At 37.8% G+C, this 22,255-nt stretch overlaps 1 protein-coding gene across 9 annotated transcripts in view; it reads left to right on the top strand.

Moving 5' to 3' along the window:
• The window catches only part of LOC124170770 (myeloid leukemia factor-like), a 130,893-nt gene that overhangs the window by 103,148 nt on the left and 5,490 nt on the right, over positions 1-22,255 (top strand). For 2 of the 9 annotated variants that reach the window (XR_006867584.1, XR_006867581.1), the window contains 2 exons: positions 5,684-5,782; positions 6,071-6,130. The exons of 2 other annotated variants lie outside the window; for them this stretch is intronic. Coding sequence is in view for 3 of the 7 variants with exons in the window: in XM_046549714.1 (XP_046405670.1) it covers positions 5,684-5,744 (61 nt within the window). In the remaining 4 variants the exon portion in view is untranslated. Of the gene's footprint in view, positions 1-5,683; positions 6,131-22,255 lie in introns of those variants that run through there. 5 more of the 9 variants (XM_046549714.1, XM_046549716.1, XR_006867582.1 and 2 more) reach the window with 4 other exon arrangements.

Genomic DNA, 22,255 nt, shown 5'->3' on the forward strand with positions numbered 1-22,255 from the left:
TGTGAAACTGGTACCATTACGGTCCACTACTTCATAAAAACGCGGCTTACCATTCACCGCAACCACTTTTCCTGGTAACCATATACTATCAGGCCTTTTTTTAAATAAAACCGGATCACCAGGTTTAAATGGTGACATTTCTTTGGTGTGTTTGTCATAATATCTCTTTTGAGGCATCTGGCGTCGAGACCATTTAAAGTATCACTGGTCACACAAGGTTTTAAATTGGCATTATGAGTAGGTATTCTTGACCGCAACTGCCGTGAAAATAGCATTTGTGCAGGGGAAGGCAGGTATGGCTTCGGGGTGTTCCTGTACTCCAGCAAACCCAAATAAATATCACCACCTGATTCGGCAGATTTTAAAAAAATATGTTTAACAATTTTTACTCCACTTTCCGCCTGACCATTCGATTGAGACCATTTGGAGCTAACTATTACATGTTCAAATTCATACTGTGATGCAAATCTCTTAAAATCTTTAGAAGAAAATTGAGAACCATTGTCACTTACCAAAATAGCAGGTATTCCAAATCTTGAAAAAATGCATTTACAATGATTGATTATAGACTGACTTGTCACATTACTAAGTTTAGCAACTTCAATATATTTTGAGTAGTAATCCATTACCACCAAATACATTTTACCATTCCATTGAAATAAATCAGCACCTAGTTTATACCAAGGAATACCAGGGACTTTATGCCATAACAGTGGTTCTTACGGATTAGCAGGCTTAAACTGTAAACAAGTTGTACATTTACTAATTACATTACACAAATCATTATTAATACCCGGCCAAAACAATGCACTTCTTGCTCTAATTTTTGCTGTTACAAGTCCTACATGGCCTTCATGAAGCCTTTCAATCATATCCCTTTGCAGGTCTTTAGGAACTACAATACTATTATTTTTTTAAATTACATCATTAATCACAGTCAATTCATCCCTGAAATTCCAAAATGGCCTTAATACAAGACTAACTTCATTTTTACTTCTAGGCCACCCATTAATGATGTACCTTTTCACTTCAGATAAGCATTTATCCTGCTCAGTTTCCAATTTAAATTTTTCCCACAAGGGTTTTGACATAGGTAGGTTTTCAGTTACCAGTTTGACTTGAGATATTACTTCCTCATTGAGACTTTGTAAATTTGCATCCACGCCATCGGAAATATAAGCTCTAGAAAGTGTATCTGCAATGTACAGTTCTTTCCCAGGCTTATACATAACTTGTAAATTATAAGCTTGAATTGCTAACATCATACATTGCAAGCGTGCAGGGACTTTATTTAATGGCTTTTTAAATAGCGTCTCCAAAGGACGATGATCAGTTTCCACAAGAACTTGCCTACCATACACATACTGTCTAAAACGAAGGCACCCAAACACAATACCTAACATTTCCTTTTCAAGTTGACAATAACGAACTTCTGTGGAAGTAAGTGCTCTTGATGCAAATGCTACTGGTTTTCCTTCCTGTAAAACCACTGCACCAAGGCCTGTGGAAGAACTATCCACTGAGAGAATAACATCCTTATTTGCATCAAAGTACTGTAATACAGGGGCAGTGATTAGCTTTTGCTTAAGTTTTTGAAAAGCCTGCTCTTGACGATCTGTCCACAAAAACATAACATTCTTTTTCAGCAACTCTCTTAATGGTTCTGTTAGGGTGGAATAGTTATTTATATGCCTTGAAACATAGCTAGTCGTACCCAGAAATCTTTCAATTCCTTTCTTATCAGTGGGAGGATTCATTTCAGTGATGGATCTCACACGCAAGGGATCTAGACTTACACCCTTTTCGGAAAAAATATGGCCTAAAAAGGAAGCTTCATTTGTGAAAAACTGGCATTTATCTAAATTAAATTTTATTCCATTTTTCTGGGCAACTTGAAGAACTTTTATCACTCTTAGGTAAAGTTCGTCTACACTAGAACCCCAAATACAAATGTCATCTAAATAAGTACAAGTACCTTCCATATTTTCAAATATTTGTGCCATTAATCGATGAAACAATTCAGGGGCACTGGAAACACCAAATGGCATTCTGCGAAAGACAAAACGCCCAAATGGGGTAATAATGGTGCACAACTCACTACTTCTTTCATCCAGCTTCATCATCCAAACCCCACTTGAAGCATCAAGAATAGTGAAAACCTTAGCACCACACATTCTATATTTTATTTCATCAAATGTTGGCAATTGAAATTTAGGAACAATTATACATTTATTTAATTCACGAGGGTCAATGCAAATTCTAATTTTATTACTCCTCTTCCTCACAATGACAATATTGTTGACCCATTTAGTCGGCTTGGTAATTGGTTCAATCACTCCTGCCGCTACCATGCGCTGGAGTTCATTTTTTAATTCTGAGTGGAGACTTAAAGGAATCCTACGGGCTGCTTGAACAACAGGTCTACTATTTTCCTTAACTTCAATCGACACGACACCAGGCAGAGTGCCTACACTACCATCAAACAATTCTGAAAACTGGGAATTGATTTTAGAGATGAGTGTCTGTCGAACATCTTCACTTACAACAGTACATACCACACTCGAGTCACCTTCAATTGACGAATTATTTACTTGAATTAGATTTAATTTTATGCTGGATTTCAGACCAATTATTGGAGCACAATCAATACCAAGAATTACAAACTGTAATGTATTTATAACACCAGTCCTATCCCTTAAATTTATAGGACAACAACCAACAACTGGTACACTTGAGTGATCTAATTGTAATATCTTTTTAGTACAAGGTTTAATTATTTTCTCATTCAACCCAACTCTTCTAAAATCTTTTATACTCAAAATGTTACATTGAGCTCCAGAATCAATTTTAAACTTAACCTCTTCTTGATGTACAATGTAACTTTTCAAAAGTTCATTTTTGAATGGACAATTACTTCCATCCTCAGCCACAAGAGCAATTCCCAAGAAAAACTCATCACTTTCTTGAGCTTCATGAACTCTACTCACACAATTATTAGACGTATTACAAGTTTTCATTTTAAAATTTAAGTTATCATTCTTCCTTGATCTGTTCTTTAAACACTTATTGGCAAAATGATTCAACTTTGAACACAACCGACACCGTTTTCCATATGCCGGACATTTATTTATTCCGTGCGAAACCGCCACAGTACTTACAGTTCACTATCCTTTTAGCACCAGGATTACCGTCAATTAGCATTCTGCGATTCCTCACAGCCAACAAGACTTCTTCCCCTTTGTCCACTTGACCCATGGTCACCACGTCCAGTCTGGAGGCCTCGACGTTCTTGAGGAACTTCATCACGTAATCTAGAGTAAGACGCTTGTCGTCCTCTGAAATTAATCTGGTCTTCAGGTCGGAATATTTGGAATCCAACCCAGAAATTATCTTACTCTTAGTCAGCTGCTCACGTAGCGATCCTAATTCGCATTGCAGACTAATGTTAATTACTGCCGTGAAATAGTCCTCGAACCTCTCATCTGGCATCTGTTTTCGGCAGAAGAAATTGTGCCGCAGCACCGTCAGGCTCTTTTTTGGAGAGAAGTACTCTTCAAAGCGACTTATGACTACGTCCACTTTCGTACTCTCGCTGGCAGTCAAATTGAACGAGTTGAAAACCGAGATGCACTTTTCACCGATGTAGTTCAACAAAATGTTTACTTGACGTTCCTCACTTTCTTTGTCAAGTGCATGCGCTTTTAAATAGATTTTAAATCTTTGTATCCAGAGTTGGAAATTATTTCTCACGTTCCCTTCTAAATTCAAAGGTTTTAACTCGGACATTTTTGCGTCCATTTTACGGTGACGTTCCACGAATTATGCACACGCGAAGAAATTAATTATGCATGAACTCGCACTAACACTTCTGACACCATGTCGTTGTTGATCGGGTTCGATCATGAGCAATTAAAAGAATGCAATTAACCATAGATGTTTATTCGGCGAGCTCATACAGCAGACCACATGCAGCAGACAGCACAGAATAAGTGTGTGTGGCCAACCCACAGGTGAATAGTGAGGTGGCGCTGATGCCATCTCACGGCCACTTTGGCAACTACATCAACAACAAGGCTACTAATATTCAGCATAGTCCAAACATTTCAGAAGGAACAGCATTTTGGAAGAAATAAGCATAGCATGAGGACATACAAACAAGACAAGATGGACTGGATACATCAGGCAATGCAAACTGCGTAGATCATGTTGCTGCCCCTTTGCCCCTTCCCCTTGAAGGCAACAATGTCACATGCAAGATCGGACATGTTCTTCCCATGCTCCTTCACTCGTAGCCTTGTTGCTTGAAAGACAGAGGGAGCGTGCTCCTTCCCCTCGACCTCCCCTTCAGTGCTCTTCACTTATAAGCATTTCCGATTTCTTTTATCCACCATTTAGTCCAACAATGTACACATTCGTTTGAATTTTTAAACTGCAGGTTTTGATACCAATATATTTTTCAGTTTCAATAATCCTCATAAGAGCATCTGAAGATGATTTTTGAAAAATCAGGTCCTTAGTGTAATGGAAATTACTCGGCAAGACAGATGCTGACTATAAACCAGGTATTGTCCTTTAAAACAACGTGTTTCTGTATGTTTGATATGCAATTACTATTTGCAGTATAAATGCAACGGGATTCCCACTCATGGCATTAAATTAAGCGTGCCCCCCAGAGCGAAAAACCCCGCGCAATCTTTTCCATATTCACCTCTGAGGTACTGACATGTCGGCACAATTCTTACAAGTAAGAAAAGCAAACAGGAGCATTTTAAAAATACCTCACTAAGGGAGAAACTCCCTTGCTTGCCGCTTGTTTTTGAACCAGGGTTTCAGATGACTGACTCACTCAGAAAACCAAGGCCACTCAGTTCCCCTTGGACCTGTGACCTGTGAAGGGGAGGGGGAAGATAAGAAGTTCGTGTAAGAGATGTACCCCCATTTTCGGCTGCAATTTCTGGGGAAAAATGTGCGCCTCTTACACGTGCATATACGGTACATATTTAGATAAGATATAAGGTTAACCTCTTTTCTGCATGAAAAATTTCTTGATAACTATGCTTTCCTTTTACATGTAAATTTTATAGGGACATTGGAAAAGTTTTCATAATTGCCAAATAAGGTTGTTTTATAGTTTGTTATTTAGTTTGCTGCTAACAAAAGGGAAAGAGGACTGTGTTCAGTTATATGGCCAAAAATTACCTGTTCGTATAAATGTTGATTGCAAAGTTTATCCTTTTGCTTGGCTAGTCCCTTTGTTTCAAGGCAGACATTCGGTATAATTTTATTAAATTAATTAATATAAAATTTTGAGTATTATTAAAATTTCCATTCTGTAGTTGATATGTTTAAGTATTATATGTTACGTATTATGAGTAGTGTGTTCTCGATTTACTTACATACATGGAATCATCTTATGATTTATTTTTGTATTATTTTCCTTATCAAATTTGCTGATCTTTATTTTTTATTCATTCTGTATCCTTTTTTTCTTATCCTTGAAGATTATGCTTTCAAATATTTTATCCATGCTCTTGTAATGTGATGATATTATTGCCAATGTACTTTTCATGGAAAATTCTTTTTTTTCGATCTGCCTTTGATAATTTTAGTTGGATTTTTTTATTGTTTTCATACTTGCTCTCTCCATCCTAATCTAGTATTTTGTATGAAATAAATCACACAGGAGAGTAAGGCATGGCCAGTCCCGTCGAGGCAGAAGTCGCACATGGAGAAGAAGGAAGTAGAGGAGAATTGTAAGAGACACCGGGAAAGGACAGGAGAGGTCATAGTTTTTAATACTTCCGATTAGTCAAATCACTGTGTCAATACGTTCCGTTAGCTATTCTTTCAAATGAGTTTTATAATGGCCTTTGAGTTAAATCACTTCAAATAAATTTTGGCTGTCATCATTGCCATCATTTTTACTCTAAATATAAATGGGTTTAAATTTAATTTGATAGAAGCTTTATTTTGAACTTGCTAGAATATGAAAATATTTTTTCAATTAAGTTTTTAAAGGAATTTGTTGCTTTGATTCTCTTTATTAAGTTTTCTTTTCCTTCATCAATAGAGTCCGTATAAAATCCCGGAAGGTGTCAGTTAGAACCGCAAGTGACTGTCATCCGTATAGGTAAGGAAATAAACCATCGTTTTCAGTTATTTCCCAGTGTTCATTAACTCCGGAAATGGCTAATCAATGTAATCCCTGTTTTATTATTTGAGTTTTTGGGACTCTTTTCTATCAATTGAGTAATCATTAATTACTAACAAAGTGACCTTTGTAAAAACATTATGTCAGTAATGATGCACAATGGTTATAGATCAGTCTATTATAAAAGCACATAATTATAAAAATTTGATGCTTATTTGCTCTTTGTAATACCCCTAAGAGCAAAAGAATTTAAAGATAACTTACAAGTGACTTTACTTTTCTCTCACAATTCCAAATATAAGGTAAATAATAATAATAATAATAATAATAATAATAATAATGAAGAACTTAAAAATGAAATCAAGAGATTGTGGAAATCAGATAAAGTACACATAATACCCATCATTATCTCCGCCACAGGAGTAGTGCCTCATTCACTCCATCAAGGTCTTCAAACTATTGGACTGCCGAAAAACTTGTTTATTACCATACAAAAAGCAGCAATTTTAAATACTTGCCGGATTGTCAGAAAATTTTTCAAAACAGAGTAAAGAGACGAGAGTACTTGGTGATACCCGTACCTCGCCTACAACCAGCAAAAATGCTGTGAAAACATAAAAAAATATAAATAATAATAATAATAATAATAATTTATTTATTTGCCAGACGACAAGTATTGTACATACATTGTATATGGCACGTCATGAATACAAAATCAAGCTATACACAAAATGGCAGTTTAAATTCAAAGGCAGTTATAAAGATAAATATTCATCAACGGAGTAGAAACATTTGGATAATAAAAAATTTTTACTCTTAGTTTTGAAAGTCGACAAAGTCATAGGAGCTTTTAGGTTCTTCGGAAGCTTGTTATAAAGCCTTAGAGTCATTGTTCTAATGCCACAGATAGCTTTCTTAGTACGTACAAATGGGACATGCAAGTCTCCCTGCTGCCTAGTACCCTGGTTATGAATATCCGAGTTAGCGCAAAGTCCTTAAAGTTTGACTTGGCATATAATAAAACAGAAAGTATGTAGACACAGGGAATAGGTAGCACGCGAAGACATTTAAACAAAGGGCGACATGGGGTTCTACATGGTTTGTTTGCAATCAAACGTATAGCTCTTTTTTGGATTTTAAAAATGGTCACTGCATGGGGTGAAGAGCCCCAGTGTAGAATGGTGTATAGTAAATGGGGGTAGAATTCCCCATAGTAAATAATTAGAAGAACATCAATGGATACAGTGGACCTAATTGATCTGATTAGGAAACACTTAGAGCTGAGATGACCAGCTAGATTAGAGACAAGTTTTTCCCAGGAAAGATGCGCATCGATATTCATTCCCAGAAACATGGTGTCGTCAACCTGTGGAATACATGTTCCATTTAGGTCAACATTAAGCAAACTAGGGGTTTTATTGAAATTAGAGAAGTAAATAAGTTGGGATTTTGTGACATTGAGATTAAGACAATTAAATTTACACTAAGTAAGAACCTGATCGGAGACAAAGTTGGCTGCTGTATGTAACCCTTTGACAGTTGAGGAGGTTATAATAAAGTTGACATCATCAGCATATAATACTGGGTGAATACCAGTTGCTGAGGATACAAAGTTGGTGAGGTCATTTATGTATAATAAAAATAGAATTGGGCCAAGAATAGATCCTTGAGGAACACCTTGGGTCAGAAATTTCAGAAGAGAATTGAACTTATGACCATTCGACACCACTGAGACAATTTGAGATCTATTGGAGAGATATGATTCTACCCAGTGATAGGGAATACCTCTTATGCCAAAAGAGGGTAACTTATTCAGCAAGATACGGTGGTTGACACTGTCGAAAGCCTTGGAGAAGTCATAAAATATGCCAAGTTCTTCCGTTTTGCGGTCTAGAGCTGTTAAAATTTTGTCGACTACCTGGGCAATAGCAAGACTGGTAGATCTGTACTTGCGGAAGCCATATTGAAAAGGTGATAGGAGGTTGTTTGACTCTAAATAAGAGGTCAGTCTTCTATAAAAAGTTAATTCAAAAACCTTGCCAAACTGATTTATAAGTGAAATGGGTCGATAGGAGCTGAAATCGTGGATAGAGCCCTTCTTCTTATAGAGTGGAATTACTTTAGACTCCTTTAGAGAATCAGGAAAGGCTCCTTGTTGTAATGAGGCATTAACAAGGAAAAAAAGAGGGGATTTAATATAGTCATAAGACAGGCGTATTAAGTGATATGGAATTTCGTCAGTACCTGCACAAAATTTAGAGCAAGACTTGCGGATAATAGAGGTTAACTCAGTTTCAGAGCAGGGGGTAAAGGAATAATAAAGCTGTTGAACAGTTGGGTTGGTGAGATGGACGTCCAGGGGTGGGAGTTTAACCATTGGGTTGAGAGAAATGATCGTTAAATGCTGAAGCTAATTTAGATGGATCATTAATTAAATTACCAGATTCATCTTTTAACTGAAGGTGGGTGGGTTTCTGCTTCATTTTAGAACTGTTTATAATTTTCCAGATGACTTTGGACTTATTATCAGCAGAAGAAATTCGTTGGTCATTAAAGTTATGTTTGGCCTCTGAGATCATTTTTCTGTATTGTTTTTTCAGCTCAATGTTCTGAGATTTGAGTTCAGGGTTGTCGGAGTTTTTGCAGGTGCATGCAGTGACTCTGAGGAGGCGAGAGAAATAACGAATTTCATTGGTGATCCAAGGATTACAAGGAGTGGGTTTAATATTCCTTCTAGTTACAGGGAAAGAGAAATCAAAGAAAGCTAAGAATTTTTTGTAGAAGCAATCGAAGCTGGAGTTGAGATCATTAAAAGAGTATACATCAGTCCAAGTCTCAGTTTGAAGTAATCTGATGAAATTAGATGTATTTGAGGCCGACCAGGAGTGACCTATGCGATATTCAACCCGCGGAGTAGATGGCACTGAAAAATTAGCAACAAGGGGGTAGTGGTCTGAAAGGTCCGACCTGAGAATCTTGGACACAACTAAAGTGGAGTCCAAATTGGTAATTATATTATCTAATAAAGAAGAGGAATGGTCTGTTACACGGGTGGGTTGATCAATGAGAGGGGAAAGATTATAAGACTTAAGAAGGCAGAGCAAGTCTCTCGATCCTTAGAGACAGTAGAAAGATCCACATTAAAATCACCAGTGATGATTATTAATTGATCGGGCCTGGAACAAAGTATTTGCTCCAGTAAGGAGTAAAGATTTTCCAAAAAAAGTCGAAAACATCCCATAGGAGACCTATACACAGATAAAATATACATGGAATGATAACCCAAGACGACATTAACCGAGGAGAATTCAAACACACATTCCATCAACAAGAGACTAACAGAGTGATTAGAAGAGGATGCTTCAAGTCCCTCTTTTAGCATTATCATGACACCACCATTCTTGAGAACTTTCCTACAATATGCGTCAGCAAGCACATAACCGGGGACTCTGAGGTTGGGTAGTTCACCATCCTTAAGCCAGTGTTCACAAATGCACACAACGTGCACAAATGTAAAGATATTGAACAAGACATTGAGATGAATATGCGAAACAAAATTACAACAGGATGACAAAATCAGCAATAAACACAGTAATGAGCTTAAGAGCCAAAATTAAATTATTACAAAGTAAAAGGCTGTAAACTGCAATATTACTTATTCAAACTATTTTGGAGCTTCAGTTGGGGACCTCAAATCCAGAAAGCTTAGGACCAAAGGGTTTCTGGATTTTCTGGCTTTCTGGTCTTCAGCCTGCAGAAAAAGTGACTAGTTACAAGTTGCAGGTATTTCGCCTAAAGGTATCTCCCATTTTTATTAACTCCTCTTTCATTAAAAGTAGAACAAGTGAATTCTCCATTTCTCTAACAAGTAAGTCATATAATCAAGGGGAGTGAAGCTGATGACTTGTTTCATCATTCCTATTTTTCCATTGGGAAGATTGTGCATGCGGTTACTCATGACACATCTACGTAGATGCTTATGTAGCAAAGTAAGCCGTTAGCACTCAGCATTCTTTTTATTTCTGTATTCATTCACTGATTGATGTCAGATTGTACAATCGACGTGCAAAACAATGCTGATAATGCTTGAATTAACCAACACACGTAAGCCAGCACGAAACATGCATTATTCAACGAATGACGACCACCAATCAACCATTGACTGGCATAGCAAAGCTTCTCTTGTCATTCAGACATGTGGATGCTGCCGTACGTGAGTCATAAATTGTGAAATATTCACTGTACACCTTGCAACTAAAGTAGGTGACCAATGGATAGCAAATGTACGGTCTCAATCCTCTCAGCTGTGTAAAAGGAGCAGAGGTGCATGTTAATGTGTGGATGGTCTGTCGAACAACTCCTAGAAGAGCATTCATCGCCTTAGATGGATTCAAGTACACTACATTGAAGGAGGCAAAAAACTTGCTGATTAAGTTATCAAATCACGACCTTAGCTTCTGCGGCATAAAGTATTCAAGGGATGGGAAAGTTAAGACTGAAATGTGACTAGAAAATTCATATAATTAGTTCATTCAGAGGGAAATATACTTCAACAGTTTTATCAGTGTCTGAATCAGTAATATTTGTAGCAGTGTTCACTTAACTGGGACGGCATGCCTCTTTATTCGACCATGAGCCGGCGACATTGACTCAATACTTGTGGCAAAATTCAAATTTTTTCAAATGAGAATATTGTATTTTAACATTCTCCTCCTTTAATGTACATAGTCCTTTTTTTCACCTGGGTACCTCTTCTTGCCTAAAATTTGGTGGTTCCTGGTGATACTTTGTGGAATTTAATGATTATTTTGGATGAATAAATTTGAACTTCGAGGTTGAGGAGTATTGTATTCTCACTGTATTTTTCTCACTCTCCCCTCCCCAACCTTTCCCTCTTCTGACCCCTCACCCACCCTCCACTGTGAGCATGGGGGCTTCCTTCGGCCCTCCACATCTCGTTTCCCCACATTTCCTTGGCTTTCACAGCCTGGGGAAGACCCAACCCCATCCCCTCCTGACTTCCTGCCCCCACCTCTACAGTTTTTGCCCCCACTCCTTCTGATTTTATGTCTATCTCAAGTGTCACCCCTCTAGTATTTACAATGGTGCACTAATGTATTCCTCACCATTAAAATGACGTTAACGGTAGAAACAATGGTCATGTTTTAGTAAAAAAATTCTGTGGAAAAATGAAGTTCAAATTATTTCATCCAATATCTGCTTGCCTTATTCTTTGAGCTCTTATTGTAAGACCATACAGTAGAAGATCTGGATTCTATTTCTGAACCATGAGACCTCATTAAAGGTTATGTTGTTTTTAAGAGGAGAAGACTCCTGCCGCTGTAGTTGGACAATAGATGGTAGGCTAAGAGAGACATGTTTTGAGGATAGAAGGATGTGAGGGATGATAGTCAGTTTTAACTTATTATCAGTCACACGGGCACACCACCTACTGGCCTGATGTGAATGAATGATACTGAGAAAGAAGTGGGGACACTTGTGGTGATGGTTTATGAGCTGGTACAGGCCAATTTTTTGGGATTACTGGCTGTCAAGTAAAGTAGACTAGTCTAGATGAACAATTTTGCCTACCGAGATCCTTTTGCTTGCGGCAGCTTGCACAAAATTCTACTGACTTAAGTGGTCTATTCCGTTTTTCCCTTTTGATTATACAACTGAGATGTCACCATTGGCAGATTACATACATACATTTTGCATACCTCTCTCTTTGTTTCATCTCCATTCCAGTGGTTGACGCATGCATAGAAGTCATCTTTCTCTTCACATGCAACTAGTTATTTCAGAACTATCAGTGTAAAATCGTTGTAAGTGATGCTAATGTTCGGTGGGATTTATCTTGTGTTGTACATTCTATGTGAACCTTGAATAAGGACGTATTATTATATTAGTGCCATGAGTGCAATTACACTCATTTTCTTGGTGTTATGCTGCAGAATTACCTTTTACTGGCTACTGGACAGAATTTTGAGGTTATATACTCCAGTCCAGTCATCAGAGTTTGGCTGAGATAAGTAGGGAGCCAAAATGGACAATAGCTTGATTATTGTAGCAACAGGATAAACTGAGAGAAGAATGGAGCTATAATGGAAAACAAACACCTCGAGTGAAAAAACGAGTGACAAATTGGGTAATCATCAAAATAATCAACTTCTTTGCGTAATTATATTCTTGTTCCAATTCACCAATTTCATTTCAAGTATCACCTTGCAGCTGTAAAACAATACCTATTCAGCAAGTTGGCAATGTTAGAATTCTAAGCAAAGCTATTCTTTTAACATGTTTGTTTTGACAATGAGATGTGAGGTTTTTTTCTTAGGGCATTTTCAAAAGTGTTGACTTGACCTAATTAAGTTAACTTGATGAAATGATACCGTAGGTAATGGGAAGTGAAGGATAATATTCCTGGCCGAGAACACAATGGTGCGGCACTAGATAAAGTGCCTTCGCCAAGGTTGCAGTGTATTGCTTAAGTATCATTATAACTCCATGTTTGAAAACAAGAAAAGTAGTGCTGCCACTATAAGTATCAGATATAAAAGCATAATAGCCGCTAAAGGTTCCTCAGATCCCTGTGTATTATATTATATATAGATTATATTATATAGATAGATTATATTATGTATAGGATTATAATTCAAATGAAGTACTCCATAATTTTCTTTAATTAGGAAGTATGTACCTACAAGTTGTGTGAATAATAATTGCTATTTGTTTGATGTAAATTATGCATTTTAGAAATGCAAGCAAATAGCCCTTCATATTCTCGAATACTAGTTAACCAATGTTCTTAAAAAAAATTGGCATTGTCATTCTTCCTCATGGTAAACCTTAAGTAGTGAATATTAGAGCCCACCCTGAAGTGTCTGCTATGAACAGATTGGAACACCACATCACCACTGAAAATAACCATCAAACTATTGAGTCAGTTAACACGTTCGCGGCTATCGTGAAATTTGCTGTTTCTTCCCCGTGGGCGTCAATTTTCGTAAAAATTAAATCAATCCAATCATGTTAAAATTAATGCACACTTATTTGGTATAGTTGAAAATGATGAATTGCAATAAATTTTGGAAAACCTATGCACCGATATTTAGTAATTAATTAATCCCCTTTTGCGTATGCAACCAAGCATTACACGTTTTATTTTCTTCTGTATTTATTTATTGTCGCCTAAAATAACTTCAAAACGTACAAAATGGAAACAATGAAATAATTTATACACTTACTATTATTATAAGCCCAGAATGCAATATTTAGCTATTAATTAATCCCCTTCTGCATATGCAACAACGTATTGCACGTTTTATTTTCTTCGATATTTATTTACTGTCACATAAATATCTTCAAAATGAACAAATAAGACGTGCTTTTAGGTATGAAAACAATGAAATAATTTATTTACCCTTCTTATAAGCCCAGAATGGAATAATTTAGTTATAAGTATCGGAAAAAATTCGGTATTTCATAGTTTTTTTGCAACTGTTTCGAATTTATCTTCTGAGCCTTCATTACCCTCTTTCTACTTCGCTGTGATGCCTTGCTTCGGTTTTATTGCTTTGGGAACAAAATACAGCGGGAGGAAATCATACATCTCGTTCCTGCTGTCATTGTTAGAGGCTCTATGCTTTCAGAAAGTCGCGAAAATGATTATCCCCAAAAGTACCGGGAAAACCTCTACCTTTGTGACGCTGCAGCGCGCTGGCGACCGACCGCTCAGTCCGTAGCACCCGATACGAAACAATGGCTTTCCCTTTCTCTCGCCTTTCGGGGTGGACGTTCCATGGGATTTCGTAGACTCAAGATGAGCCTAACCGCACTTGTCCGGCGCTTAGAAAAGGATAGGGCTGACGATATTCCGCACCCAACCTCACGCCTCCTAGGAGAGGGGTGGTGGTTGAGGCGGAACCTTTGAATCTATTATTTCCATAATCTGCGGATAAGAAACCAAATTATTATTGGCATAGGTGAAGCTTTGCTTACAATTTTATTGCCGGCAGACCCACTCGTGGGTGCAGTTATTATCGTAAGCTTACCCACAATTGGGTGTTGCAAGTAACCCTTAGGAGGCTAATCCGACAGTTTCGTTTTTGAATAATCTTGTGCGGCATCGCTTCTCACATAGTGGCCTTATCGCAACAACGCAATCCACACGTCGAGTTTCAAATTAGTCGAGCCGAGCGGAAGGCCTTCCATGTACAATGGTGACAAAATTTTCCTTGCAGTGAGAGAAGAACTTTCAGTCTTGGCTAATAAACGAGTGCCACTGGATATACGTGTCCATTTTCCTTGTCTTTTTGTGAAGCAGTGATTTTTGTGTTATTAGTGGCAAAGAAAAATTAGAGGAGATGGCTTACTCAGATGCATATCAATTTAGTTCTGACTCCGATGATTCATACATTCCATCCGATTTCGAAGGAGACAGTGAATCTTCATATTCAAAGGACAAAATTGGAGAAGATTCACCTGAAGAGGAAGAGCATGCCGCGTTATCAAGCTCCGATGAATGGGGAGACTGCATCAATCGTACAGATGGTACCTTGGAGAGGTCGATTATATTTTAGGCAGTACCTGCCTGGAAAGTCTCATAAATATGGAATAAAATGCTACCAACTGTGTAGCCCTGACTCATTCACGCATAGTTTGCAAGTGTACCTACTCTAGGAAAAGTGAAGTGCCAAACACGATGGAGAAGGTTGGACATGGTCACAAAGTTGTACTGCAACTGATGGAGGGACTTTTTGATGCTGAGCGGACATTGTGCATTGATCATTTTTAGACAAGTATGGGCCTAGCTGAAGACCTTTTGGGTAGGGAGACGTATGTTTGTGGCACTCTGCGGGCGAATCGGAAAGGTAATCCACCAGAGGTTCGTCAAAAAAAGTTGAAAAGGGGGGAAGTTATTGCAAGGCAAAGTGGAAAAGGTGTTAGAATGATGAAATGGCAGGAAAAAAGACCACTAATGATAATATCCCCTAATCCCGACCTTGGTGAGATTTTGCAACCAATCACGTCGAAATCTAAGCGAGGGGAAATAATGAAACCAAAAGCCATCATAGTCTACAATAGCGCGAAAAAGGGGGTAGACATTTCCGACCAAATGTCTGCTTATTATAGTTGCATCAGACGATCTCTCAAGTGGTATAAGAGACTGGCATTAGAACTGCTTCTTGGGACATGGATGGTGAATTCATAGGTTTTATATAATAATTATGGCCAAAATAAAAAAATGGAAATGCTAATTTTTGAGAGAAAGTTATTGATGGATTATTGAAAGAAGATGTCGTCTTTAGCGATGTGGCTGGGGGAGGTGTTTCAGCTTCGAAGAAGTGAAAGTCCTTGCACAACCTAAGTAAATATGAAGGTACTGCGAGGATAGGTAGGAAGAGATGCCTCAATTGGTACGAGAGAATACGTAAAGAAAAGGGAACGAAAGGGGCAAGCGAGAGGGCAAAAAAAGTGAACACATTTTGTGAGGAATGTGATGGACACCCTACAATATGCTTGGATTGTTTCAACAAAATTCACCATTGACATTGTCAAAGAAAATAAGTGAATATATTGAAAATAATGTAAATAAGTGATTATATTGAAAATAGTTTGAAATTATATTTGAGATTCGTTAAGTTTTCGCTGTGCTCATTTGTATTCCCCATTTAGAAAATTGTTTCCATTGACCCAATTAGGATAACCAAACTGAAAATGACATTTATTATAGTTTTGAAATGTTTTCTCCATTTTTGTTTTCGATCTAAATAATTTTTCCGGTGTGTGCTACCCTCTAAATATCTACGGAAATGGAACATCTTCGATACGTGAAAGCCATGTAATTGAAACGGTGAGTGTAGTAGTATTTCAACGTGTAATGAAGGAAGGTAATCGTCCTTCTTGTAGGTCCATCTTACAGTCTTATGGAAAACGAAAAAAGCATTTCTAGCGATGCATAATGCCACGTAAATAGTAGGAATATTTTAGTTAACCTATCTTCATCGTAAAATGTGAATAGAGCAAAACCAACTTGATATATATTTCGATATACTTTTGATAGACGATGCAAAACATAAAATTTACGTCTAGAGATTGCTGTGTCATAGAAAATAATGGCTCAATAACGAATCAACTATATGTAGCTCTCGTCTACCTTCAATATGACTGCAATATTCTTTATTTTCTTTTATTATTGAATAAGCTTCATAATACTGCCTGTGGAATTGATATGAATGAGAACTTCGTACGTAACACAGCTAGAATTTTTTAAAACGCCTATAATCGACGGATAGGCAACCCGCAATGCAAGAATTACGTATTTCATAAAATTATGGAAGTTGATTACCGATGATCGAGTTCATATGAATATCTTTCCGATTAGTTGAACTAAAATTGAAAATATTTCACGCACAAATGCAAATACAACATCAAATACTGAATCTTTACATCATTGCCCGTCATTTTAGTTGCTACCTTTCTCTAGGCAAAAAGTTCGGTTTGGCATCAGTAAAAAGTTTACAAAAAACACCTTCATGGGCGATGAAGAACGTAATAAGTCCGTCCTCATGGGCGTACGTGGCCAGAAGCTCCTTTAATTCGCATGGGAAACGTGACCACCGGTGGGTCATGCCGCCCATAGAGCTTAGAAACGCATGACCCACCGGTGGGTCATGCCGCCCACGGGGATAGACCAGCCATGACCCACCGGTGGGTCATGCCGCCCTGAACGTGTTAATTAGTTGGATTTTTTGTCTCCAAGTAAATGAAAGCTATGTATGTCATTCATTAGTGTCCCTGTTCTCGAAAAATATTTCAGTTGATGGAGCTACTTAGTTTTAGTGCTAAAAATTAAAATTATTTCCTCTTTATTGAAGTTTGATATGAATATTTCAGGCATAAGTTTCACTATGGATTTTTCCTGGAATTTCTTTGGGTGAACCAACAAGTCCCCTAAATTTGTCGAGAAATTGCCAAAAATATGTCATAACAAAGAAAATGATTGTGGATAGCACGTTTCTCTTATTTTCCATATCCATCCTTTCTCTGGTTGGAAAGTTGTTCCAGTTGCTGCAATGGATTGATGATGTGTTTTTCCCCTCAGGGGATGCTTTGGAGGATGCTCCGAGCGCACAGCATGGGTGGGAGGCCTTGTGGATGGCAGAGAGTATGTTGGCAGGTGGGAAACAGGGGCCTTTGTCCGATGACAGGGGGACAGAGCTTTTCATGTATATCGCACTTACTCTGTAGGGGGAGAATGGAAGAGGGTGGGAGGGGTTGTTTTGGGTGTGGAGAGGAAATAGCAAAGGCAGGAAGGGAAGGTGTACTTAGAGGCTGGAGAAAAATGAAGTGGTTATTATTAGACCCCACTTCGATTCTCTGCATAACGTTATTCAAATATTGCATGGATTGACTGAAAAGTAAACTAGGGAAAGTATGCCAAAAGATTTGATTTAAAATATTCATTTGTTTATTCAAGAGAATGGGTAATAAAGTAGAACAGATTACTCAGTTACTGCACAAATTTTTTTTTTAAATTTTATCATTTTGTAATGCCATTTACGCTGTGGATTCCAATAAAGGTAAAATGATAATGAAATTCTGAATCCACATCACTCACAGGTTCAAAATTTCTCAGTGACTGAATGGCATGGAAAACTTCAATTTTTTTAGGTGGAAACATTTCTTTGCTTCCATCCTCGTCATGACTGCTGCCGTGACTGATACCGTCTACCAGTTCCTTAGACAATGCTTCTGGCATCGTACCGTTGCAGGGAAGAATGTTTTAAACTGCTATTTAATCGCTTGAAGTTACCGGCAATGATCCTCCAGCTGGTTTGAATTATTTATGGAAGACATCTCTCAGAACCCTGCTCTACACTGAAATTGCATTAGCTGCCTCTTCCGAAACATATTTACAAATTATCACCCACAATCCTAATATTTTCTGGGATAAAATAAAAATTCAGACAGTTGAATTGATTATTGGCATTTTGGAAGGGGATCCTGGTCTTTTTCAGCAATTTGTAATAGTTAAGGGGAAAATTTCTTTCCAGGACTCTGCTATGACGTGGATGTGTGTGGAGCATCATTTTTGGGTTGCCTCTCATTTCTAATTCTAAAAGGTAGTGATATAACATATATACAACATGAAACACATCTTCAAGAGCACAGCAGGCAAAAAGATTGTGTGCATAGCAATTCATCATAGATAGTGGTGCACCAGCTTCTTGCGGTGGAGGACTTTAAAGTTCTGAATTATGCCTTTGTCCAGTGAGTGTGACTTGCTGTTCTTGTTTGGGAGTAGAATGAAGATGTCTACTATGGCTAATTTTAGGTCTTAAATGTGTTATGTTCTGCAGTGTTGTGGCAATTATGAGGACAATGTTCCTGTTTTTTCTTCGCTCTTTTAATAGTATGCTGCAATTTTACATGGTTCATTTAGCTCCTTGGATTTGAATGGAAAAATACGATTAGGTCTTCCACTTAAATATTTTTCAGGCACCACATTCTTTCAAATTTCCCAATTACAACGGGCTTAATTTCATAGGTGCTAGTATGATTTTGCACAACTGTCTCACGTAATTTGCTTTTCTTTCCTCCATGGCATTTTTGATCTTAGAAGTCCAACTTTGCATTTGGTAGTACATTGAAAAACAAACTAGTTTTGTCAAAATTATGTCATTCACACTATATACATTAAATATATTGTCGTTATTGAAAAGACTAAAATGTGACTGTACACCAAGGCTTCCTCTCCACTTATTTTCGTGTAAACAATGTTAAATCTAGCTTTTGATTTTGTCCACCAGCCAGTTGTACTCTTAAAATAGTCACTTTTCCTTTGAAAGGCTGTATAATCTGCCTTTTCTTGCAATAACAGTCTTTTGATTAGTAGTGTTTGCTCTTAACTGTTTCAAAATAAGGTTTTTTCTCTTCAACGATAAGCCTGACACCACATTTCCAAGGATTTTCCCCTGCTGGCTGGAATTGTCCATGTAGGTGGAGTGGTATTTCATATGTTGCTGCACTTTTAGCACTTTTACTCAATCTCTCAGCCTCCATCTCGTCAATAATTTTAATCTTCTTTTAAAGAAGAGGTATTCCTCTCCTTTTTATTTTTGGCAGATGTCATATAGCAGTGATTGAATTATTTTTCAGACCACTACTTGAAATTATTATGTTTCTTTCTTTATTTTCTTCTTATGATTTAACGTACAGAAATGTAAACTTCTGTGTTATTTTTCTTTTCCCATCAAAGTATGGCGACGTAGTTACTTTTGGCATTGTTATTACCGTATAAGCGCGTGTAAGAGGCGCACCTTTTTCCCCAGAAATTGCAGCCGAAAATGGGGGTGCGCCTCTTACACAAACTTCTTATCTTTCCCCCTCCCATTCACCGGTCGCAAGTCTAAGAGGAACTCAGTGGCCTTGGTTTTCTGCATGAGTCAGTCATCTGAAACCCTGGTTCAAAAACAAGCGGCAAGCAGGGGAGTTTCTCCCTTAGTGACGTACAGTAAATTCCGGTTATTACGCGCCTCACTTTACCGCGGTTTCGGATATACCGCGGGTCTCACCATGTCCCCCGAGATGATAAAATTGACCTTTTTTTTTGAGGTAGGTAACTTTGTGGCGAATTTTATCTCGGCGTGACTACCGACGCGTCGCAACTTCAAGCGACTGTATTAACGCGGTTGGCGACGTATTCCATACATTGTTTCGTAGCCATAAAAAAAACTCGGTAATGCCTGATCGGTCATTGTGTCTTGCGAACTCGAGCTGAAAAGTGTGTTGCACGGCTATAATAATTTTCGAGATTCTGGGAGATTGAGATAATTCTCATTCGTACGTTCGCACCGCGGCGCTCAAACCAAGGTAGGTACTCAATGCTCACAGGCTTCGAGCATTTAATAATGAATGGGCTGTTTTACCTTTGTCTTAATATGAATATGAAAATTACTTTTTTACGAAAATTTTCATTGATTTTAGGGTTAAAACGATGTCTGCCAAAAGGAAAACTTACACAATAAAAGAAAAGTTGGGCATAATCGACAGAGTGAAACGCGGTGATTCAAAATCAAGTTTATTCAGGGAGTTTGGTGTTCCTGAAGGAACTATTCGTGGTTGGATGAAAGAAGAAGTTAAATTACGATCATTCGTTGATCAAGTGGATGACGAAATAGGACTTGATAGAAAAAAGGCCAGATTGAGTGCTGCTGGTGATGTGGATGAATGTTTGTTCACGTGGTTTGTTCAGAAGCGCAGTGAAGGTGTTCCATTATCTGGTCCACTTTTACAAGCACAGGCAATTAAATTAAATAAACAAATAGGTGGTGCTCATGATTTTGTTGCTTCTGCTGGCTGGCTATCGAGGTGGAAAATTCGCCACGGGGTAGCGCAAGTTAACATGCAAGGAGAATCTCGTTCCAGTGACAGTGAAGCAGCTAGAGAATTCTGTGGGACTACGCAAGATGATTGATGAGGGTGAGTACATTGAAGAGCAATTGAATAACTGCGATGAAACCGCTCTCTACTACAGATTGCTTCCTACAAAATCACTTGATATTAAGAAGTCGGCAAATAAATCCGGAATAAAAATGAGCAAAGAAAGAGTGACTTTATTACTGTGCGCGAACTAATCAGGAAGTCACAAGTTAAAACCTCTGTGCATTGGTAAAAATCGAAGTCCTCGGTGCTTCAAGCACGTTAATATGACAGCACTACCCATAAATTACAAAAACAGTCAGAATGCCTGGATGACTCGAGACATTTTTTTATCTTGGTTCAATGAGGATTTTGTTCCATCGGTTAAGAGCCACTTAAGATCAAAAAAGTTAGAAGAGAAGGCTCTACTTCTGTTAGATAACTGTCCGGCCCATCCGTCTTCTGAGCTCTTGATATCGAGGGATGGCAAAATAGTGGCTTCGTTTTTACCAAAAAATACGACAGCTCTTATTCAGCCCATGGATCAAGGGATAATTAGAGCATTTAAAGCCCATTATCGGCGGGAATTGCTCACTAGTGTCATAAATTCAGAACTGCAGGTACAAGAATATCTGAAAACAGTCACCCTGAAGAATATGGCTTATAATATTGGATTGGCATGGAAGAAAATAACTTCAGCTACAATCCTAAATTGCTGGTCAAAGTGCGAGTATACAGCAGGCGATGGCATGGAAGACGAAGACGAGTTTTTGGGTTTCACGGAAGAGGACGCACGTGAAGCTTCAGATGTTCTTTCTAATAAACTATTTGTGAGTGATCTCGAGGCCTGGGTTCGCGAAGACGAGGAAACTCCTGTATCTGCTTATAAGAGTGACGAAGAAATTGTGGCTGCAGTCCAGAGCCGCGCAAAAACAGCTGCATCATCGGAAGATGAGAGCGAGAATGAAGAAAACGAATGTGAGGTCGAGATGCCAAAAATTGGCCATTTATTACATAATATTAGTGAATTGATGAATTGGTTGGAGGGACAAAGTGATTGCGATAGTATTCATCTGTTGCACTTGCAAAGCATAAAAAATTACGTGACAAAGAAAAGCCATCAACTATCGCGGCAAAAGAAAATATCCGAGTATTTTAGTAACTCCCGTTAAAGTAGAGCATCTAAATCATAAAATAAATATTTTAATAATGTATTACGCAAATAAATTGGCTATAAAAATTACCTTTAAGGGTTTTTTTTAGAGATGGGTCGAATAGCAGATTTCTCGAATTCGAATATCGAATTCGAATATTAAATCATTGCTCGAATATTCGAATACCTCGAATTTCGAATACCTCGAATACTAAATGATGAATGCTGGATTATTTGACTCGGTTGCCTATGCAGCAGGCAACACAAGATTTTGGGGAGTAATTTTGATTTCCTTTAAATGATTCGAACAGGAATTTAGCTGATTAATGAATATTTTAATTTTATGGAAATAATTGGGCATATAATTAATTCAACTAACATCGCTTTGCCCCCACTCCTGCTGCCAAGTGCTAGCTGACAATCTGAGGCATTTTGCAAAATACAAGCTCTTTTCCACTGGATTTTCTTCAATTATTTTCAGTCCATCTTTCGGAGTTCTCACGAGATAAGAAGATGAATTGGAA

The sequence above is a fragment of the Ischnura elegans genome, chromosome X (genome assembly GCF_921293095.1).
Source record: "Ischnura elegans chromosome X, ioIscEleg1.1, whole genome shotgun sequence".
NCBI classification, from domain to species: Eukaryota; Metazoa; Arthropoda; class Insecta; order Odonata; family Coenagrionidae; genus Ischnura; species Ischnura elegans.